At 37.5% G+C, this 19,215-nt stretch overlaps 1 protein-coding gene across 3 annotated transcripts; it reads right to left on the bottom strand.

The window, feature by feature from the left end:
- Positions 1–5,307: 5,307 nt before the first annotated feature.
- On the bottom strand, positions 5,308–18,259 carry LOC114475484 (amyloid-beta A4 precursor protein-binding family B member 3-like). 3 transcript variants are annotated; one of them, XM_028466329.1, is made up of 13 exons: positions 18,126–18,259; positions 13,515–13,678; positions 13,141–13,193; positions 13,009–13,057; positions 11,744–11,887; positions 11,101–11,228; positions 10,982–10,987; positions 10,760–10,868; positions 9,127–9,199; positions 8,958–9,041; positions 8,748–8,860; positions 8,496–8,675; positions 5,308–5,978 (listed from the first exon to the last, which is right to left on the bottom strand). In XM_028466329.1, exons 1-13 carry the CDS (start codon positions 18,172–18,174, stop codon positions 5,733–5,735), a joined length of 1,398 nt encoding a protein of 465 aa, XP_028322130.1. In that variant the 5' UTR covers positions 18,175–18,259; the 3' UTR covers positions 5,308–5,732. The 3 variants fall into 3 exon arrangements, with proteins under 3 accessions (XP_028322130.1, XP_028322131.1, XP_028322132.1); XM_028466330.1 differs by having other exon boundaries at positions 13,141–13,190; XM_028466331.1 differs by lacking the exon at positions 10,982–10,987.
- Positions 18,260–19,215: the final 956 nt, after the last annotated feature.

The following is a 19,215-nucleotide window of genomic DNA, read 5'->3' as shown; positions in this document are numbered from 1 at the left end:
TGGTGTTGTTATGGTTATTTAAATAAAGCCTCTTAAACAGCCACTTTGTTTGGTGACCGCATTGAAACCAAGAAAACACACAGCAGAGTAAAAAAAAAGACGGTAAATAACAGCAGGACAGGTCGACCCTCCCAGATAATAGAACCTCTAAAGTTAAAGTAAGACAAGGACATAAATCTAGTTTTTGTTCTGCTTTATTCTAGTTATTTTTTTTACTTTGAAATGATCTCATTTACTTGTAAGTCAACATATGATCATTCAAAAATGTCTATATCTATTATTCAGATATGAATTTAACATTTTTTTGTTTATAATGATTTGTTTTTATCAAAGGGACGATGATGAAAAGGATGTACGTTCTTTTTTTTCTATTTTGAAACAAGGTTTTCTTACACTTTAGGCCTGATTTACTATTGTATAAAATAAAAGAGTGGTAAACTAGGTACACATGCTGTGGAACATGCTTAGTCATAACATATTAAAAGTATGGAGTAGTCTTTTAGTCAGATTCAGACAGCAAACAAGTTTTTACAAAACCCTGTAGAACAAGTGAAATATTAAGGCTGCGTCCGAATAGTCCTTCCTATCTCCTTTCCTATCCACTTTTCCTGAACCCCCGGACATATTTAAGTGTTGGCCATAATAAGGACTGTTCCATTTCTCTAAAAGCTAAGGAAAAGAGGCTCAATGCTTCCTTTATAACCTCCTTTAGCCTAGGAAACACTGACGCATCCTTTACCAAAGGAGACCACATAATGCTGACCCACAATTCCTTGCGGCGAGGACATTTAAAGGTTCACAGAAACACAAAGACTGAAAAGGGACACAGATCGTGTAAGTTACCAATGCAACAACTTTTAATAATCTAAAACCCATATTTTATGATATGTAAGACAAATTATCAGATTATAACTGACATAAAACACTCTGTCGATTAAGAAAAAGGGATCAGAGACATTTTTAGCCACATTTTGTTTTATTCAACATATTTCATTGACCTAGGACGCTATTACGTCACCTAGTGGAAGTGCGTCTGATTGCTAAAACAACGTGATGGCCTTTCCCTAACTCCTTTAGGAAGTCTCCTAACACCTGGATGAGGTCACAGGATTAAGGAAAAGTGGACAGGAAAGGAGATAGGAGGGAATATTCAAACGCAGGCAAAGACTATTGGATCCCAGGGAATCGGCTCCAACTGGCAAATACCAGCAAGGACCTGGAACTTTCTAAACAAACAAGATGGCATCCCTATTGATTCAAACAATAAGACTGCTGACACTTAGAAGAAACTTAGTGTGGTTTGCAAATAGAAAATGTCATTCAGATCAGATCAAATGTCATGTTTTTTACTTATACTATGGGCGACTGTGGCTCAGGAGGAAGATGCGTCACTTCTAATTGAGAGGTTGTGAGTTAGTTTCTAAGGCTATACATGTCAAAGTCTGCTTGAACAAGACCCTGAACTCTAAGTAGGTCCCAGTGGTCGACTAATGCCTCGTATTCTCAATCTGTCCCATCCCAAATACATCATTTTTATAATTAAAAACATGTTTCTACGTACGTTTAAAACATGCTGTATTTTTTTTTTTTTTTTTTTTTTTTGATGGGTATGTTTCTTATTTGCAAGATAAAATTAGTTTGTTGGGCAGGAGGACAACATTTTGGGTGTGTTTTTTGAATTTCTGGCATGATTTGAACTCCATCTCCACCTTCCATTTGTTCAAATCCTGTGTAGAAGGAATGAGACGCCCAGTATTCTTCAAATGAACCTCATTTTCTGAATGACTTCTTTATTAATTCATCTTCCTTCTAAACAATAATTCACTCAATACTCACCTTTACACTCATTTTACCTCAGGGGCCACATACCGTCCAATTTAATCCTTATTGGGCCAAACAAGTAAAATAATGATTGATAAATTAACAGTTCTCTAAATGTACAGTATGTCTTTGTTTTAGTGAATAGAAGTATTGATACATTATTAAGATGTTAACATTTACTGAAGTATTATTTTATAACACATATTATTAAAAACAACAACAATATTTTCATAAAATAACTACAATTTCATCAAACCACCATCAACCAACAAACCAGAGTATTTTTTTTTTAATTTTATTTAATTTGTTAACCAGGATTAACAACAGAATCATTGTGTTGAACCTCTACTTTCACTGTAGTAGTGGGGTTCCTGTGGTCAAATATGAAACATGTTGTAAAATAACATATTGTACATCTGTCTGCTATATTCTGCTCCCTGGTGGTCAAATAAACACATTGCAGTTAATTTTATTACTTTCTCATATTTGGTGAATTGTCCTGGTGTGCCAGTTTTGGCCCCCGATCCACATGTTTGACACCCCTGTATCAGATGCTCATGAGGCTAAAGTGTTTCTGACATACTACAGGTTTGGTCAGGTAGTGATAAACTAGTGATAAACTAAAGACTATGATTCAGACCAGGAACCTCCAGAATACAGATTCCAGAGATCAGGGACCCCCACTGTAGCTGAAGGTGGTTGAACACAGACATGAACATTGAACAACAGTCATGTGGAGACAGGACCATCTATAAGGAGGAATAAAGGGGAGAGATTTTTGGGGTCCATCCATAAAGTCAGTAAAATGATGGTCCATTGTTCTATGAATCTGTGATAACCACATTTATTTATTCATCTGAATAATATCCACTGTTAATGTGAACAAAAAATGTTGGAAAAGGTGGTGAAATGGGATTTTAACAGAGTCAAATATTGGCTTTAAAGTGGAAGAAATGGAATGCACCATATAAGCATGAAATATGGTAAAAAAAAAAAAAAAAAAAAGGTTAAAAGTGACAATAATGATTAGGTGGAAAAGAGGTGGAAAGGGTTTAAAGTGTTGAAAATGTCTTGACAGTGGGAAAATGTGTATGAAAGGCATTGAAATGTAATGGAGAAGTGTCAGAAATGGGAGTAATGTAGCAAAAATGTATTAAAAGGAGCAAAATGTGGCAAGAAAAAGTGATGAAAATGGGTTAAAATATGAAAAGTTTGGTGTAGTTACAAAAAAAAATGGTAAAAGTAAGAAACAATGGGCTCAAATTGTTTTAAAAAAAAGCATCTGATGACCCCCTCTCGCAACCCCAAATGTCATCCTGACCTGAAGGTTGAGAATCACTGATTCAGCCTATTCCTCCATTTTGTTTGGTCAGTTTTTGTTTCAATACCATGAATGATGAGTTTGGACATAAATGGCAGCATCCGTCTGTCGTGAACGAGCAGGTTTTATTCTATTCCTGTCTGCTCTACAAGGACTTTTATAGAAAATAATTTCAGTAAACCTCTCGTATTGTACGTAATCTTTAATATTTAAGTACCCTTTAACAATAAGCCTAAAATCTGTTAAAATGATAGATCTAGAGCAGTTCATTAAGTCTCCTCAGCCAATCATCTCCAACAACAGTTTCCAGTAGATCCATTAACCAGTGTAAGTGTGTGTGAACAGCGTAGTCAGCAAATGTCTAATGGTGGTGATGGTCCTCTGTGCATATTGACTCAGCATGAGGTGTGTGTGTGTGTGTGTGTGTGTGTGTGTGTGTGTGTGTGTGTGTGTGTGTGTGTGTGTGTGTGTGTGTGATGATAATCTGGTACTTTATTAAAGCCAGATTCCTCTCTCCTGCAGTCTGCTCCCATTGGTTGGATGTACAGTCGTCACTGTGTCTCACTCATGTACTTATTAATGTATTAATGTATCTTTAAATATACTTTCATTAAAGGGATCCTCCACTGTTTTTACAAATGTGGCATAAAAACTTTTTTATTGTGCTTATTAGAAGATCTAAGCCTAACAAAACATTATTATGCACCATATTCATTTTATTAGCTTTTAAAAATGAGACTAACAGTTTTAGAGCCTGTGTCTTGAAATCATGTGACTGATGATGTCACACGGCCCCACTGCCTGTAAACATCTCATGGTTTTTTATTAGAGTGAAGTATTCAGGCTGATTTTTACATCATTTAGCAGCTTTTTCAGTCAAAATGACAACTTGTGCGACTTTCCCACCCAGAAAATGTGGTTAAAAGGACATTTTGCCACAAAGTCAATATTTAATCGAAAAGTGAAAGGTGAAAAGCTGTCTTTTTCTGGGCAAAGTACTATTCACTCAATATGAATTTAGTTAGTTGATTATTTATTTAAAAGTGTTATATCTTACCTTCCCAAAATGTAATAGTTTATTGTGGGAATCTTTGAAGTAAACTTGTACATGAATCAGATTTGTATTTTTTGGTTTATGTTTGTGGGCTGTTTTGTTTAAAGTTGTTCCCATACCTTTTCTTATTTTATTTTATTTATTTTTGGCTAATTTGGTCCAAATTACAATTACAAAATAACTGAAAAAATGTGGACCTAGTTGGACAATTTCTATAAGTTGGACAATCCAATGCGGAATTTCAACGACAATAATGGGGCTAAATTTGGACTAATTTTGACCGACCAAAAAACACCTTAATTTCAACAACTATATTTGGGCTGAATCGAGGCTAAGACGAACCGACCAGATTTAGCCCAAAAACAGAACATCTAAATGATGTTGGGTGTTTGGTGGGTTGGGTTGCTCTAAATAACCAGGAAAAGTTAAAGATGTTGATGTAAACCTCTTTTGTTTACCGAAAGAGGATAAAAACAGTTGTGTGAAAATCTGTGACTGCAGGGGGCGACAGTAGACAATGAAGCAGAGAAGAAGAGCTCCATGATTACGCTCTATTGTCAGCCATCATTCGTGCGCTGTTTAAGGGAAAAGAAAGGTGAAAAGATTTTGAAAATAATGTAATTTTAGTTAGTGTCACAGAAAAACGGTTCCACTCCGTTACCCTAATGCACATGTGTCAAACTCAAGGCCTGGGGGCCAAATCTGGCCCTTTGGAGCATTCAATTCGGCCTGCAGGAGAAAGTAAAAATGAATCATTGTGTAAATGAACAACATCTGCAGGTGCTCACAGTTTTCCCGGTGCTTGTATCACACGATTGCAGTCATTTTTAAAGGTAAACTGTTGAAAAAACTCAATATTCCTACAAAATTCCTAAATCTTCGTCAAATTATTACATCATATTTCCCTCAATTAAATGTAATAGGAAATGAAAAGTGAAACTCTATGACCCACGTGGAATTAAACTCCTCCGTCTTTGACCCCTGAACTAAAAAGATTTTGAAGCCCCTGAGAAAAATGAGTCTGCACCCATTGGTTGGATGTCAATCATCATTTTAAACATACGTTGTTTAATGATGAGTCTTTTGCAGTAAAACAAAACAAATCAAGGAGTTTGGACTCATTCAAGTTGTTTATTCCTGACATCATTGCTGGTTTTTGTGCCAAAGTTTTCAATAAAACAATCAACTTGTTTTGGCTTAAACACAGCGCAACGTAAGCCAATCAGAAGGCCGCAGGAGGGTTGCGTTCAGGGCTCGTTGTTTACAATACATTCAGGGGTTTCTTCAACATGCTAACTAATATAACTACCTAGCATCAGTCTGCACTGGTCACCGTGGCAACAGTCGCTACAACTGAACCTAAACAGGAAGCTTTTTACCGTTCTATTCTACCTCAGATGATCAACTGGTTTCATCGGTTGCTGTTACGTATCATTACTGGTGGAGGTCAGAGTTCATTCGGCCCTTTGGTTTTGTGTTGCTGGTGACGTCTGATTGGACGACCAGGAGCTGGGCTCTGCTGGCCCCGCCCCCTCACTACGAGCCGGTGCCTTGTTTGTTTCGAAAGGTTTCGAAGAAAGCCAGCATGCCTTTCCTCACGCCACCGCCCGCCTTCGTGGCTCGGCCAATCGTGGAGCTTCTGTCGTGGTGGTAAAGAGACATCAGCGGAGCGAAGGCCGCGCCGTCCATGGAGTTTGACCTTTTCACATTCAATGGCGTCTCGTGGAGCGATTTGGATCTCGGAGGTGGCGTTTGAGCCACCAGACACTTCTGGTATTGCACCTGAGAGTCGAACAACAGGAAGTGACGGGACAACAAAATCATATTAGATCACATGAAAAAAATAATAACATGAAATAATGTGACAAGACAAAAACAAAAAACTGTTTATAGGCAAAATTTTCATTAGGGACACAAATGCAGAAATCATTTTCCTGGCCCGATACTTTTTAACTATAAGGATCTGACTTTAATGCGTTAATTGTGATGAATAAATTACAGAAAAATAACTCACTAAAAGAAAATAACACAGTTTTTTCATTCATCAGCTTCATCAGTTGCTCTGTTTATTTCATGCCACAGATATTCTAACTATTTTACACTGTTCAGTTTACACTTCTCTAGAATGTTCTGAACTAAGTTCTGTTTTTTTTTTTTTTTTTTTTTATTTTAATACAAAAACACATTTGTTTTAGAAAAGCGTGAATATAGGTTACTTACATTTAAGTTTGTGCTTTGAGAACAATGCAATCACAATATTCTTTATTCATATTTACACATTATGTTAGCACTCAGTGATGGAAATAATAAACACTATATTTTGTTGTTTAAGCTCATTTATTGTTTTCATTGATTCAGTCAGACACTAAAATACATTTAAATTAAAAAATGTTAAGTCCCAACACTATTTTTAACAAATCATTTTGAGGATTTTTTTTTTTTTTGCTTTAATAAAGCAGAAAAATCCTAGCTTTCTATTTCTGCTAGTTTTTTTATATGTCACAACTTTGGGTCCGACCATTGCAAGAGGAATTTTGCAAATGTATTTTCATGCTACCAAAGCATACATGCCTTTTTATTGTCCAGTATCACCATAAGTTGGATGCACCAAAACTTTAAAGTTATTCCACAATAAAGATTTTTGAAAAAAGAGTCATTTTATTTAGTTTCACAGAAAACCGGTTCCACTCCGTTACCCTAATGAGTCAGTGTCTCCCTCTTTGAAATAAAAGATAAACTGAGAAGTTGGGCTCTGGTAAAAAAACTCTGTTATCATCAACCGTATCCGTGGAAACCTGAGAACAACTTTTTGGCAATGAAGGACATACTGTAGGTATCAGAACAGGAAGCACTGAGTTTTACCAGTGTGTGATGGCTGTGACCAGCTTTCATGTTGTCCACTCCACTGCATTACCTTTTTCATCATGTTAAACAAACATTAGGAAGACTTCAGCACTGCTGCTATGCTATGCTAGCATGTCATTGCACAAATGGCCCACACAGTTCGCTATCAGAAAATTCTGAAATTTTTACCATGTGTTAACGTGATTATTCACTAGACACACTGTCAATTTTTAGTTTTATCAGATAAATACTTTTTGAGATATGGATAATTTAGTGAGGGGGGGTAGGTGTCGATTTTCGTGCGTCCTTATTTTTGTTCCATTTTCAGCTTCTAATATCTCAGGAACTACATCACATATTAAACTGAAATGTGATATAATAATACAGCTACACCTACTCTCTTGGAATATACTAAATGTTTTGCTATACATCCAATCTGGTGGACATGCCAGCTCCTCAAAATTGGAAAAAAGTGATTGTGTTTGGGTCTGGAACATGTTTGGTTCTTCAGTAAACAACTTAACATATGCCTCAGCTCCCTGTAATGTGATCAGCTTAGAGCTATAAACATAGACTGTTCACATCACTAATGATTAGTCACATTTATGCATTGGTTCTTTGGTGACAATCTGCTAAAATGTCAGGTTTGGTTTTGTTGTGTAGACCTTGGGGTCCTCTTTAAGTTATTCTGTGTCTTTGTTTATTCTGTTTGAGTCTGGCCTCCTGTGTTTGTCTCTTGTCTGTGTTTCAGGTGTTCCTGCTTGTGGCTCCACCCCCCAGTGATGTCTGTGTGCTTGGTTGGTGACTGATGAGCTCGCTCATGTTTCCACCCAGGTGTGGCCCATTCCCAATCAGGCCTCCTCCACTATTTAGCTGAGTGCTTGGACACAGTGTGTTTGCTGGATCATTGGTAATGTCTTGCGTCATTGTCGACCCTCTTCATGCCCTGCTGTGTTTTGATCCCTGGTTTCTTCGTGCTGTTTTTTTGGATTTTAGTTTTGTTGGAATAAACATGATTGGTTCTGGGAACGCTATGCCTGCATTCTGCCTCCATCTCTTGAGGCATTTGGGTCCACACCCACACTGTGACATAAAATCAATTTTTACTATTTTCATTGACCCATAACTGCATGTGGGAATGTAAGAAAAAATCTGATCTGTTTTAATTTATAATATAAAGGCTACAGTTTCTTGGGATATAAAACAAATTTTTTAAAGCAATTTTTTCATGAGGGGCTGGCATGTCTACCAGATAGGAGATATATATATATATATATATTTTGAGAGAGTAGGTGGAGCTGTATTACTCAGAATTCTTTAAGACCAAAATGACATGGAATGATCCATGATCTACTGCAACCTTTCATTTCCATGATTTTCAACGTCCCAAATGTAGTTTTAATGAAAATGTTGCCCTGATGCAGAAAATAAATATGTTGATTGGTGGCCCCTCACCATGCACGCTGCCTGCACAGCCTCAGACACAACCCCGGCGTCCGGCTCACACCAGAACACGTGACACTCGAAACGCTGCGAGCCGCCGTCAGCAATCACAGCGAAGGTGTGGCTGTCCTGGCCGACGCCCAGGAAGGTGAGGAATCGAACCTGACACTCCCACATAGGTTCCTCGGCGTCCTACGGAGACGTAGCAGGAAGATGAAACTCTCACACTCAGCTCCAGGCCACGCCCCCTCACGGGTCACCCACCTCCCTCCACAGCGACAGCGTGCTGTCACTGACGTGCATGAAGGCCGGGTCCCAGTCCTCGGTGTCTGTGGCGGTCATGATGCTCTCAATGGCTCGGTTCAAGACCTCCATACCTGCAGAGAGCCAATCAGAGCGCAGACACTCACACTGGGGGAGGGGCTAAGCTCAGCTCATTGGCTGAACAGAACAATGTGTTGAGGTGTGTCTCACCCATGGCTCTGGACACCGGCAGGTTCCCAACATACCGAACTACAAACTTCTGAACCTTTTGCTGCACCGCCTCCAGAAAGAGCACTGAGCCAATCAGAGAGGAGCAAGAGTTCAGTCAGGAAACAGTGAGAGCCAATCAGAGAGCACGGAGTAGCCAGTGAAGTCTGACCTTGTCTGGGTAGATGTTCAGGTGAAAAGTTCTCCATGGTTATTGAACGGGACAGTTTCTTCTCTGACATCATCTGGAAATAAACAACTTCCTGATTAACACACATTCACACACACACACACACACACACTACTGCTGACTTTAAACACATCAGGGGGTATTTCAGAAAGCGGGTTATGTCTCCGGTTGTATAAAGCGAGGTAAGTATTTCAGTATGTCACCATGGTAACATTTGTGAACCCTAACCCTGGGTTTTTACCTGGCTCCGCCCACCTGAACACCAGTCATTTCATTCCAAATACGATCGATGTTGAGGTTAGAGAGATGCTAGAGATGCTCTACGCCACGAGACATGTTTCCATCCAAGACTGGATATTCTGTCTTTTCCTGAGGAATACTCTACCGCTTCTTAAGGAACACTTTAATTTACCTTAACACTTTTCTCTGACCTCACCTTAGTAACATCACACACCACAGACGTGTGCTCACATTGTTACAAATGTTGGGTGCAGTTCTACATTTCTTTGCAAACGGTGTTTTTTCTTTTCAACATTATGGATGCAGAGCATTTAGGGAATAGTCCCTCCTACCTCCTACCTCCTTTCCTATCCACTTTTCCTTAACCCAGTGAATGACATCACAGGTTAAGGAAAGGTGTTAGGAGACTCCATAAAGGAGTTAGGGAAACGCTTTGTTTTGACAATCAGAGGCACTTTCACTAGGTGACGTAATATGTGACTTAGTTAGTGACGTCTGCTGTGGTGAAAAAACTACTAATTTCCAAAAATGGACTAAAATCACATTTCTAACACTTTCCCCTGTGCCCATAACAACTGATATAATCTCAAATATCACAAGGTTTGAATGTATATCAAAGGAAAAGAGGTTACCAGGCTACGAGGAAGAAAAGTGAACCTAAAAAAACGTCACATTGAGAATGGTTGTTCACACTTACCTTCCACTCACTAATCAACATTAATCCAAAATAAGTAAGATTTTATGAAATTGTTACATTTATGCAAGATATAGGCCTACATAAAGTTGTCGACATACGCATGTACAACTGCTCAAAGCATTCCTAGGTGAATGAAATATGGTAAATAAAACATAATGTGGCTAAAAATGTCTCTGATCCCTTTTTCTTTAACTACAGTGTCTGTTTTATGTCAGTTATAATCTGATAATATGACTTACATATCATAAGATATGGATTTTAGGTTATTTAAAGTTGTTCATATTATTGCATTGGTAACTTACATGATCTGCGTCCTTTTTCAGTCTTTGTGAGTTTCCGTGAACACTCTACTGAGCGGGTCCCTTTAAATGTTGTCCCCGCAATGAATTGTGGGTCAGTATTATGTGGTCTCCTTTGGTAAAGGATACATCAGTGTTTCCTAGGCTAAAGGAGGTAAAAAAGGAAGCTTTGAGCCTCCTTTCCTTAGCTTTTAGAGAATTAGAACACTCTTCATCATGGCCAACACTTAAATACTTCTGGGGGTTTAGGAAAAGTGGATAGGAAAGGAGATAGGAAGGACTATTCAGAAGCATGGGTTTGTTAACTCAGAGTTCATTGATAAACTCAGAGTTTGTTGAACCTCCTTTCTGAAACACCCTCCAGGACTCAAGGTCTCACCTTGGCACAGGTGTCGTGCAGAGCCGCAGCAATGGTTTTAGCAGGAGCGTCACAACCAAACACGTGACACTTAAAAACGGAGGCGTCAGCGGCGATAAACGCAAAGAACCTGAAACACACAAACACACACATAGATACACAACAAAAAATACACACACAGACAAGCAGAGGTTAGCAGGGGGTCCAGGTGAGAGCATATGAAAGTGGGAGTGGTTTGTTTACCTGTCTCTAAGCATGCAAAGCATAGGGGGAGGCGGAGCACAGAAATAGTGACATCGTCAGTGGGAGGAGCACAGACACAGTGACATCATCGCTCATCGTCTGAATGCTGATTGGCTCACCTGCCATTGTTACAGCCCACGCCCCACACACGGATGTTGATGATTGGCTGACGGTAAAGGAGGGTGTGGTCTAAAGGGTCCAATAGGGACAGAGTGTCTTTCTTTAACATCAGCATCATCTCCTGACCCTGAAGAAAGGAATATAGAAACCAGTTTAAACCTGGTTTAGATGATCCTGATTTATTTTAACCTGGTTTATATGAACCTGATTTATTTAAACCCGGTTTACATGAACCTGATTTATTTGAACCTGGTTTAGATCATCCTGATTTATTTTAACTTGGTTTATACAAACCTGATTTATTTGAGCTTGGTTTATATTAATGTAATTTATTTGAAACTGGTTTACATGAACCTGATTTATTTGAACCTGGTTTGTATGAAACTGATTGAACTTAGTTTAAATGAACCCGATTAATTTGAACTTGGTTTATTTAAATATGGTTTATCTGAACCTCGTTTACATGAACCTGATTTACTTGAAACTGGTTTACATGAAACTGATTTATTTGAACTTGATTTATTTGAAACTGGTTTATATGAACCTGATGTCAACTTGATTTTAAAGCACCTCTGTGGAAGAGAAGAAGGGTTTCTTTGAAGCCAGAGCTGTGGTTTCTTTGAACCCAGACATGTGTCTCACCTGAGCCCAGGTTCTGTCTGTCTGCTCAGGGCTTTTGCAGTGAGATAACTGCTGAATGACTTGGTTGACAGCGAGACTGCTGCGACCAGGAGAAAGATCCTCCTCATCCACCTGCAGCCAGCCCAGAGAGTGCACGGTGAACATCTGTGAAAAAGAACATCAAACAAGGTTACAGACACTTTTCTATTATTGCTCTGTGTGTATTTGTGTGTGTGTCACTAAACCCTTCTCCATTTTTCAGAAGTCGTGTTATGTGTTTTTTGTGATGATGAGCTCAGATTTTGTTGTCTTGTTTTTGAATGAGCAGAAATTTTCTCTGCTTTTCTCATAAATCACTGTGTGTCGATAGATGTGTGTTGAATAGATAGATAACTGCTGACCATCACACGCTGAAATGAAATATTGCAGAAATAAATGCTAAATTATTTAAAGTTCATTAGAACTTAGATTAGACAAAATTACTAACTTTCTTAAAGTATATTGATCTGGATCCCCTCCAAACATAATGGAATCTTCCATGGTGGAAGGACTATCTTTGGTTAAAATTTTAGCAAAACCTCATCAATCCTTAAGGTCAAACGAATAAACAGATAAATAAATAAACGCTGGTGAAAATATGACCTCTTTGGCAGAGGTAATAACGCTGTAACACACATACAGTAACGGTTACCCTTTAGTTCACAAAGTAATGCATTTAGAGCACATGTGTCAAACTCAAGGCCCGGGTGCCAAATCAGGCCGTTTAGAGCATCCAATTTGTCCCACAGGAGAAAGTAAAAATAACAGAGAAAACATTAATTATTGTGTAAATTACCAAATAATTCAGTTGTAGATATCTCAAATTCACCAGCTCCACAATACTCTTAATACTCTTTGTTTATATCACATGAATACATTTTTAACTGCAAATTGAAGAAATAACTCGAAATTTTTCTACAAATCTTGCAATTTCTCACAAAGGTTTCTCACACAAAATGTGAGTGAATTAAACTGATGTTGAAAATTAGGGTAAAATAATGTTAAAGTTGTTCTTTTTTCCCTACTTGAGATCAAACTGGTCTGTATTTGGCCCCTGAACTAAAATGAGTTTGACACCCCTGCATTACAGCATTAATTACCAACCACAGTCTAAACACTGCTGGTATCCAGTGATGTGGTGGGAGTCAGAGGAAAGCTCATTGTAACTTATTTAGTAAATAATTTATTTTAATTTAGTGTTGTCATTTCTTCCGTTGTGTTTTATGTTGTTTGTATTGTGAGTGTACCTTGGTGTCCGGCTCGTGCGTGTTCACTTCCTCATGGGTCCAGTGTGATCTGATGAAACAGGATGCTGATCAGATCAGAACGTGTGTGTGCGTGTGTGTGTGTGTGTGTGTGTGTGTGTGTGTGTGTGTGACCTGTTCTCAGGTGACGCCTGTGCTGGACCGCTCGCTGAACTGGACTCGTTCTGCTGACACACATAGAGGAGGACCTGGATAAACGTGGACTCACAGGACAAGTAGACCAGTAGACCAGAGGACCAATGGACCAGTAGACCAGTAGACTAGTGGACCAGTAGACCAGTGGACCAGAGGACCAGTAGACCGGTGTACCAGTAGATCAGTACACCAGAGGACCAGTGGACTAGTGGACCAGTAGACCGGTGGACTAGTGGACCAGTAGACCAGTGGACTAGTGGACCCGCAGACTAATGGACCAGTGGACCAGTGGATCAGTAGACCAGGGTACCAGTGGACCAGTGGACCAGTAGACCAGTGGACGTGTCTCCTACCTGGCTGTGCTGAGGCTGTATGCTCCGTGAGAGGCGTGGGTGGTGCCACTGGGTGGAGCCACTGGGAACGTGCCAATAATAAGTCCCTGAGGAGTCCTGGATGATTCTCCAGCCCGAGGGCAGGTCTGGGTCCAGCTGCAGGTTCTGGTCGGTCCAGATGTTGTCTGACACACAGAAACAGTGGAAGCACAATGTCATCATGTGGGACTTCAGCTGTCCAATCAGCTGCCAGGGATCTTTTTAATGGTTGGGGTTACTTTCACATGGGGAGCAGTTAGGGGTTTTATTTATTTATCTGAATAATATTCACTGTTATCCAGGAACGTTTAGTATTATTTATGCCAGTGTTTCACAAATGGGGGTACGTGTAATGGAAAATTAACAAACAAAAACATTAAAAATATGAGGTTTTGAGGAGTGTATTTTTAGTTTAAAATGTTAATTTCAAGAGATTCAAACAATAATTGCAGATTTTATACAGATGAACGGTTTAACTCTAAATTTGCTACAAGTGGGTGTTTATCAATTATACACATAAATAGTAGTTTAAACACAAACCACCAAAATATCAAAGAATATAATACTCAGTTTTAATAATCCATTTAATGTGATTGCCATGTTAGAAACTTGGATAGACTCTGAGAAAGGAATGAATTTTGAGTTAAAAAGGTATGAAATGAACCAAAACAACAGGAGGAATAAACAAGTAACACATTAATAAACAGTAAAACATTAATAGATCATATATTTACCAACAATATGAAAAACAACTTAGTGAGTGGACTGTTATTGAGTGATATAAGTGATCACAATGTACAGTATGACCCAGACTGTAGACAGAAAAATAAAGAAAAGATAACTAGATTCAAGAGGGTGAGAACCAAACACACCATCAATGCATTCAGAGAATAACTTTTATCAAAAGATTGGAAGGAAGTGTATGAATATGATAACATCGACCAAGTGTATGAGACATTGATAAATATATTTACAGCTCTTTATGACAAACACTGTCCCATGCAACAATACAAAACTAAAGCAGTATATAATGAAAGGCCTTGGATCACAAAAGGATTATTAAATGCATGCAGGAAAAACAACAACTGATATAGAAATTTTATAAAAATGAAAACAACAGAATCAGAAAGAAAAAAAAAAAATATATATATATATATATATAGCTCCCAGGCCTCTGGTAGAGGAGAAGGAAGAAGGTGGAGGAAAAACAAAAGGCGACCGCCCGCGGAGGGTGAGGAAGAGTTTTATATATATATATATATAAATCATTAAGAACAAATTAACTAATATTATGAGAAAATGTAAAAAGGATTATTATGATAAACTAGAATCTAGAAAACAACACAAATAATATGAGGGAAACATGGAGAATATTATCTAGTATAACAAGAAATAAATCAGAAAAAACTCATTATCCAGATGTTTTTCATGATGCTAACAAAAAAATTGAGGATATACAACTGGTGCAGATGATATCAATGATTTCTTCATAAATACTGAGCCTAAATTAGCAGGACAAATAAAAACTCCTCAGTCAAGAGGAAGGAAGACAACACAGGAAACGCAATGTTCTTAAAACAAGTAGACAAAAAAGAAATAATAGATATTGTTACAAATTGTAAGAATAAGACATCAAAGGACTGGACCAATCTTGATATGACCCTGGTAAAAAAAACATTGAGGAAGGCATCATTGATCCGCTCACGTATGTTCTTAATTCGTCTTTTAAAACTGGTACATTTCCAAATAAAATGAATGTTACAAAAGTTCTTCCTCTGTACAAGGCTGGAGACAAGCACCAGTTTACCAGTTACAGGCCAGTTTCATTACTTTGTCAATTTACAATTTTTTAGAAAAGCTCTTTGTTTCAAGGCTGGACAGTTTTCAAGAGAAACAGAAATTACTTATGGATGGTCAGTATTAGGGGTGTGTATTGTTTGGCATCTGGCGATACGATTCATATCCCGATACATAGTGTAGGTCACGATACAATATATCCCAATATTAAAGTATAAAGAGAATATTGTGAATTTTTATATATATATATATATGACTTACGAAACAACTGATCTGTAAATTTGTACACCTTCATGAGAACATTATGTATAAAATATATTTTATTGGCATATTTTACACTCAAAATATTGGCTTCAAATGTCATGTGCCAAAAACTTAAAATAAAAAAATAACTTACAATCTGCCTGTGGCTTTTAAAGCAACTTAGACTTTAGTGCAACATAACTCAGGTATATGTCTAGAACAAGAAATAAATGCAGAAAGTGAGAGATTTGATTGATAAAACACAAGCTGGTCAACATGCCCATGTTTCAGCACTTCTTTGTGTAGTTACAATGTCTCCTGCAGTGGAAAAGACTTTCCTGGTTAAATAAAGGTGAAAAAAAGGATATGGATGCATTTAGAATCGATCCGAGAATTGCGCAACGTAATATCGCGATATATCGGCGAATCAATTTTTTTTTTCAACACCCCTCGTCAGTATGGTTTTAGGGGAGGTAGATCAACAGCACAAGCTTTAATGGATTTAACAGAAGAGATCATAAGCACTATTGATAATAAGAAGTATGCAATCTGTGTATTCATTGACTTAAAAAAAGCATTGTATACAATAGATCATAAAAAAAATGGAACAGTATGTGGTGAGAGGGGTTGTTTTAAAATAGATAAAAAGCAACAGTTTGTACAGTTGGGTGACATCAAATCAACTCTACTCTAACATTACCTATGGAGTCCCACAGGGTTCAGTGTTGGGTCCAAAACTATTTATCCTATATGTAAATGACATGCAGAGTATCAGAGAAATTAAAACTTGTGGTTTTGCAGATGACACAAATATTTGATCTACCGGTGAAGATTTGCAGCAACTGTTGGATGTGGTCATGGAAGAAGTGAGTAAATTAAACTCATGGTTTGACGAAAACAAACTCTTTCTGAATTTCGACAAAACAAAATTAATGTTATTTGGTAACCGTAATACAAACATAGATGTGAAAATGATAATTAATAATGTAGATATTGAGAGGGTACATGAATACAAATGTCTTGGAGGTATATTGGACCACAGACTTTGCTGGAACGCCCACGTAGGACACATTGGCTCTAAATTAGTAAGAACTGTTGGAGTGTTGGGTCGAGCCAAATGCTTCCTGAATGAAAAAGCATTCATTGTTTTTATATTGCTCACTTGTACTGCCATACCTGCTATTGTGTGGAGGTGTGAGGGAACACCTACAAAACTACCATACAGACATTATATGTGAATTACAAAAAAAAGCAAAAAGGATTGTACATAAAGTGGGTCACAGAGACCACAAAGCCAGAAATAAATGATTACCTGATAACTTAAATAAATTGTTCATGGTCAGAGAAGGAGGGTATAAACAGAGGATGATAAAAGCACAATGTGGTAATTATTAAAAATCAGTATTAAGAGTAGAACATGAAAAGCCTTTGCTTCTTCCTACTCCTTTTTAGACAAAATATATTGTATGGGGTGTATGGGAGTTCAGGGATTATTTTTGCATAATTATATATTTTAGTTATGATGGTATTAAATTGTTGTTTGTCCGAAATAAATAAATAAAATAATCATAATAATGACGATGAAAATGTAAATGATCTTGATTAAAAACTGAAAATTGAAGGGTCAGTCTTGGTCCCACACCAGGCGGGCGATGACTAGAAATGATAAAAACTATAGAAATATATTCCATCAGGAGGAACTAAATACTGTTTCATTTAACTTTCAAATCTGTCATTATGCTCTACAGTTGCTTTTTTCATAGAATTCTGAACAAAATGTTTAAATTGGACAAAGGAGGTACCTGGACCAAAAAAGTTTAAGAACCACTGATTTAAGCCATACTGTACAGTCATCTTAAAGATGTAAATCCTTGTTTTAACCTGAAATAAAATGGGGTGCGAGGGGTTTGGGTAATGTCATTTTAAAAGTAGGAACAATTAGTTTAAACTAGCAAATAATGGGCATGACAAATTGTGAATGTGGAAAAAAAAAAAAAAAAAAAAAAGCTTGAAATATGGTGAAAAGAGGTTAAAAGTGACAATGATGGGTTAACATGTGTACCATTAGGTGGGAAAGGATGCCAAAGATGTCTTGAAAGTGGCAGAAATGTAGCAAAAATGGGCTCAAATTGTTAAAATAAATAAATAAAAATGGTTTCTTGAAGACATATGGTGACCCACTCCCAGTGTCTCACGGCCCCAAATGGGGTCCTGACCCCAAGGTTGAGAACCCCTGTCATAGAGGACATCTCCTTTAGTCCTGTTGATGGACTGCACTGCAGACCTAAACCACTGCAGAGGTCATCGGTTTAAATCCTGATCCACTCTGAGGAACATGATGTCCACCCTATGACGTCACCAGTGGACATCATGTGATGCCTGATCAGTGAAATTTTACACCCTCTGAATAATTGATCAATCATTGATTATTATGTAAAGTGACCGGAAGCTGCATGCATCGATATGACCCTGTGAGCAAGTGGGCGGGGCTAATGTTAGCCAATGTAAACAGCATGAAAATATAAACAGCCTTTTTCACAGCGCGTGTCTGACCGTCATAGTTAACGATGATGATAGCCAACATGTAGTCCTTTCCCATCATGGCTCCGCCCTCTCACGGACGATGACGTCACAGCCTGTGGGTCCCTCAGTGTGCGGTTAAAGACGTTACAGCGTGTGACACCATCGGGATGATGATGCTCTCTCCTCTTCTTCACTGTCTGATGGAGGATACTCTGTGGCTCCACCCCCCCGGATGATGTCATCACCGGCTTCCGTCACACTGTCCAATCACGAAGCTGGAGGAGGTCACATTTTCCTGGGTTTTGATTATAATTTTATTAAATTGTATCATTTTGAAGGATATTAAACATTGTATACATAAATGTAGATTTTTGAAAATATCCCCACATTTTAAAGCTATTAAAATTGATCTTAAAAATGTATTAAAGTCAATGAAAATATTACAAAAGCACTATAAGACTGTCTAAAGTTCTAATAAATAACCCCTGCAATGTTATTAATTTATTATTTTTTTTGCTGCTTGGATATGTAGATTGGATTTTCATCATTAATGCATGATTGTTTTTCTTTCTTTCTTTCTTTCTTTCTTTCTTCTTTTATTTATTTATTTATTTATTTATTGAAAGATTTACACTTTGCGATCTTATATGAATGATAAAATACTTGTTTCTCAATAAAGCATTAAAAAAATACAAATTAACAATTATATTAACTTTAAAAAAAATAGAAATACTGATGAATACCAATACATAACAATCAAGAACAGAACAGAAAACACAACAAATCATAAGTCACTCAAACGACAAATATCCAATAATTTTGGAAATCTTAACTGCAGGTTTTGATTGCACAAACTATACAGTTATGAATTAACTATTTGCCAAAGATAATAACTGAGTTGTACAAAAAAGAAGAGAAAATATAATATTTGCAGCTGACACTTTATTTTTTGTCAGCAGCTTCTGTTAAGATTTCATCATCACAAACCAACTTTTTCCATTTTATTTTTTATTTTTTAGAAACCAAAACAGAAACAGAAGACATTCATGACACAAATACAAAACATGACACATATAGAAACTGACAATTACTAAGCATAACAAGACAGCACCAAAACAGA

This window comes from Gouania willdenowi, chromosome 14 (assembly GCF_900634775.1).
Source record: "Gouania willdenowi chromosome 14, fGouWil2.1, whole genome shotgun sequence".
Taxonomy (NCBI): Eukaryota; Metazoa; Chordata; class Actinopteri; order Blenniiformes; family Gobiesocidae; genus Gouania; species Gouania willdenowi.
This window is presented reverse-complemented; position numbering and strand designations above follow the sequence as displayed.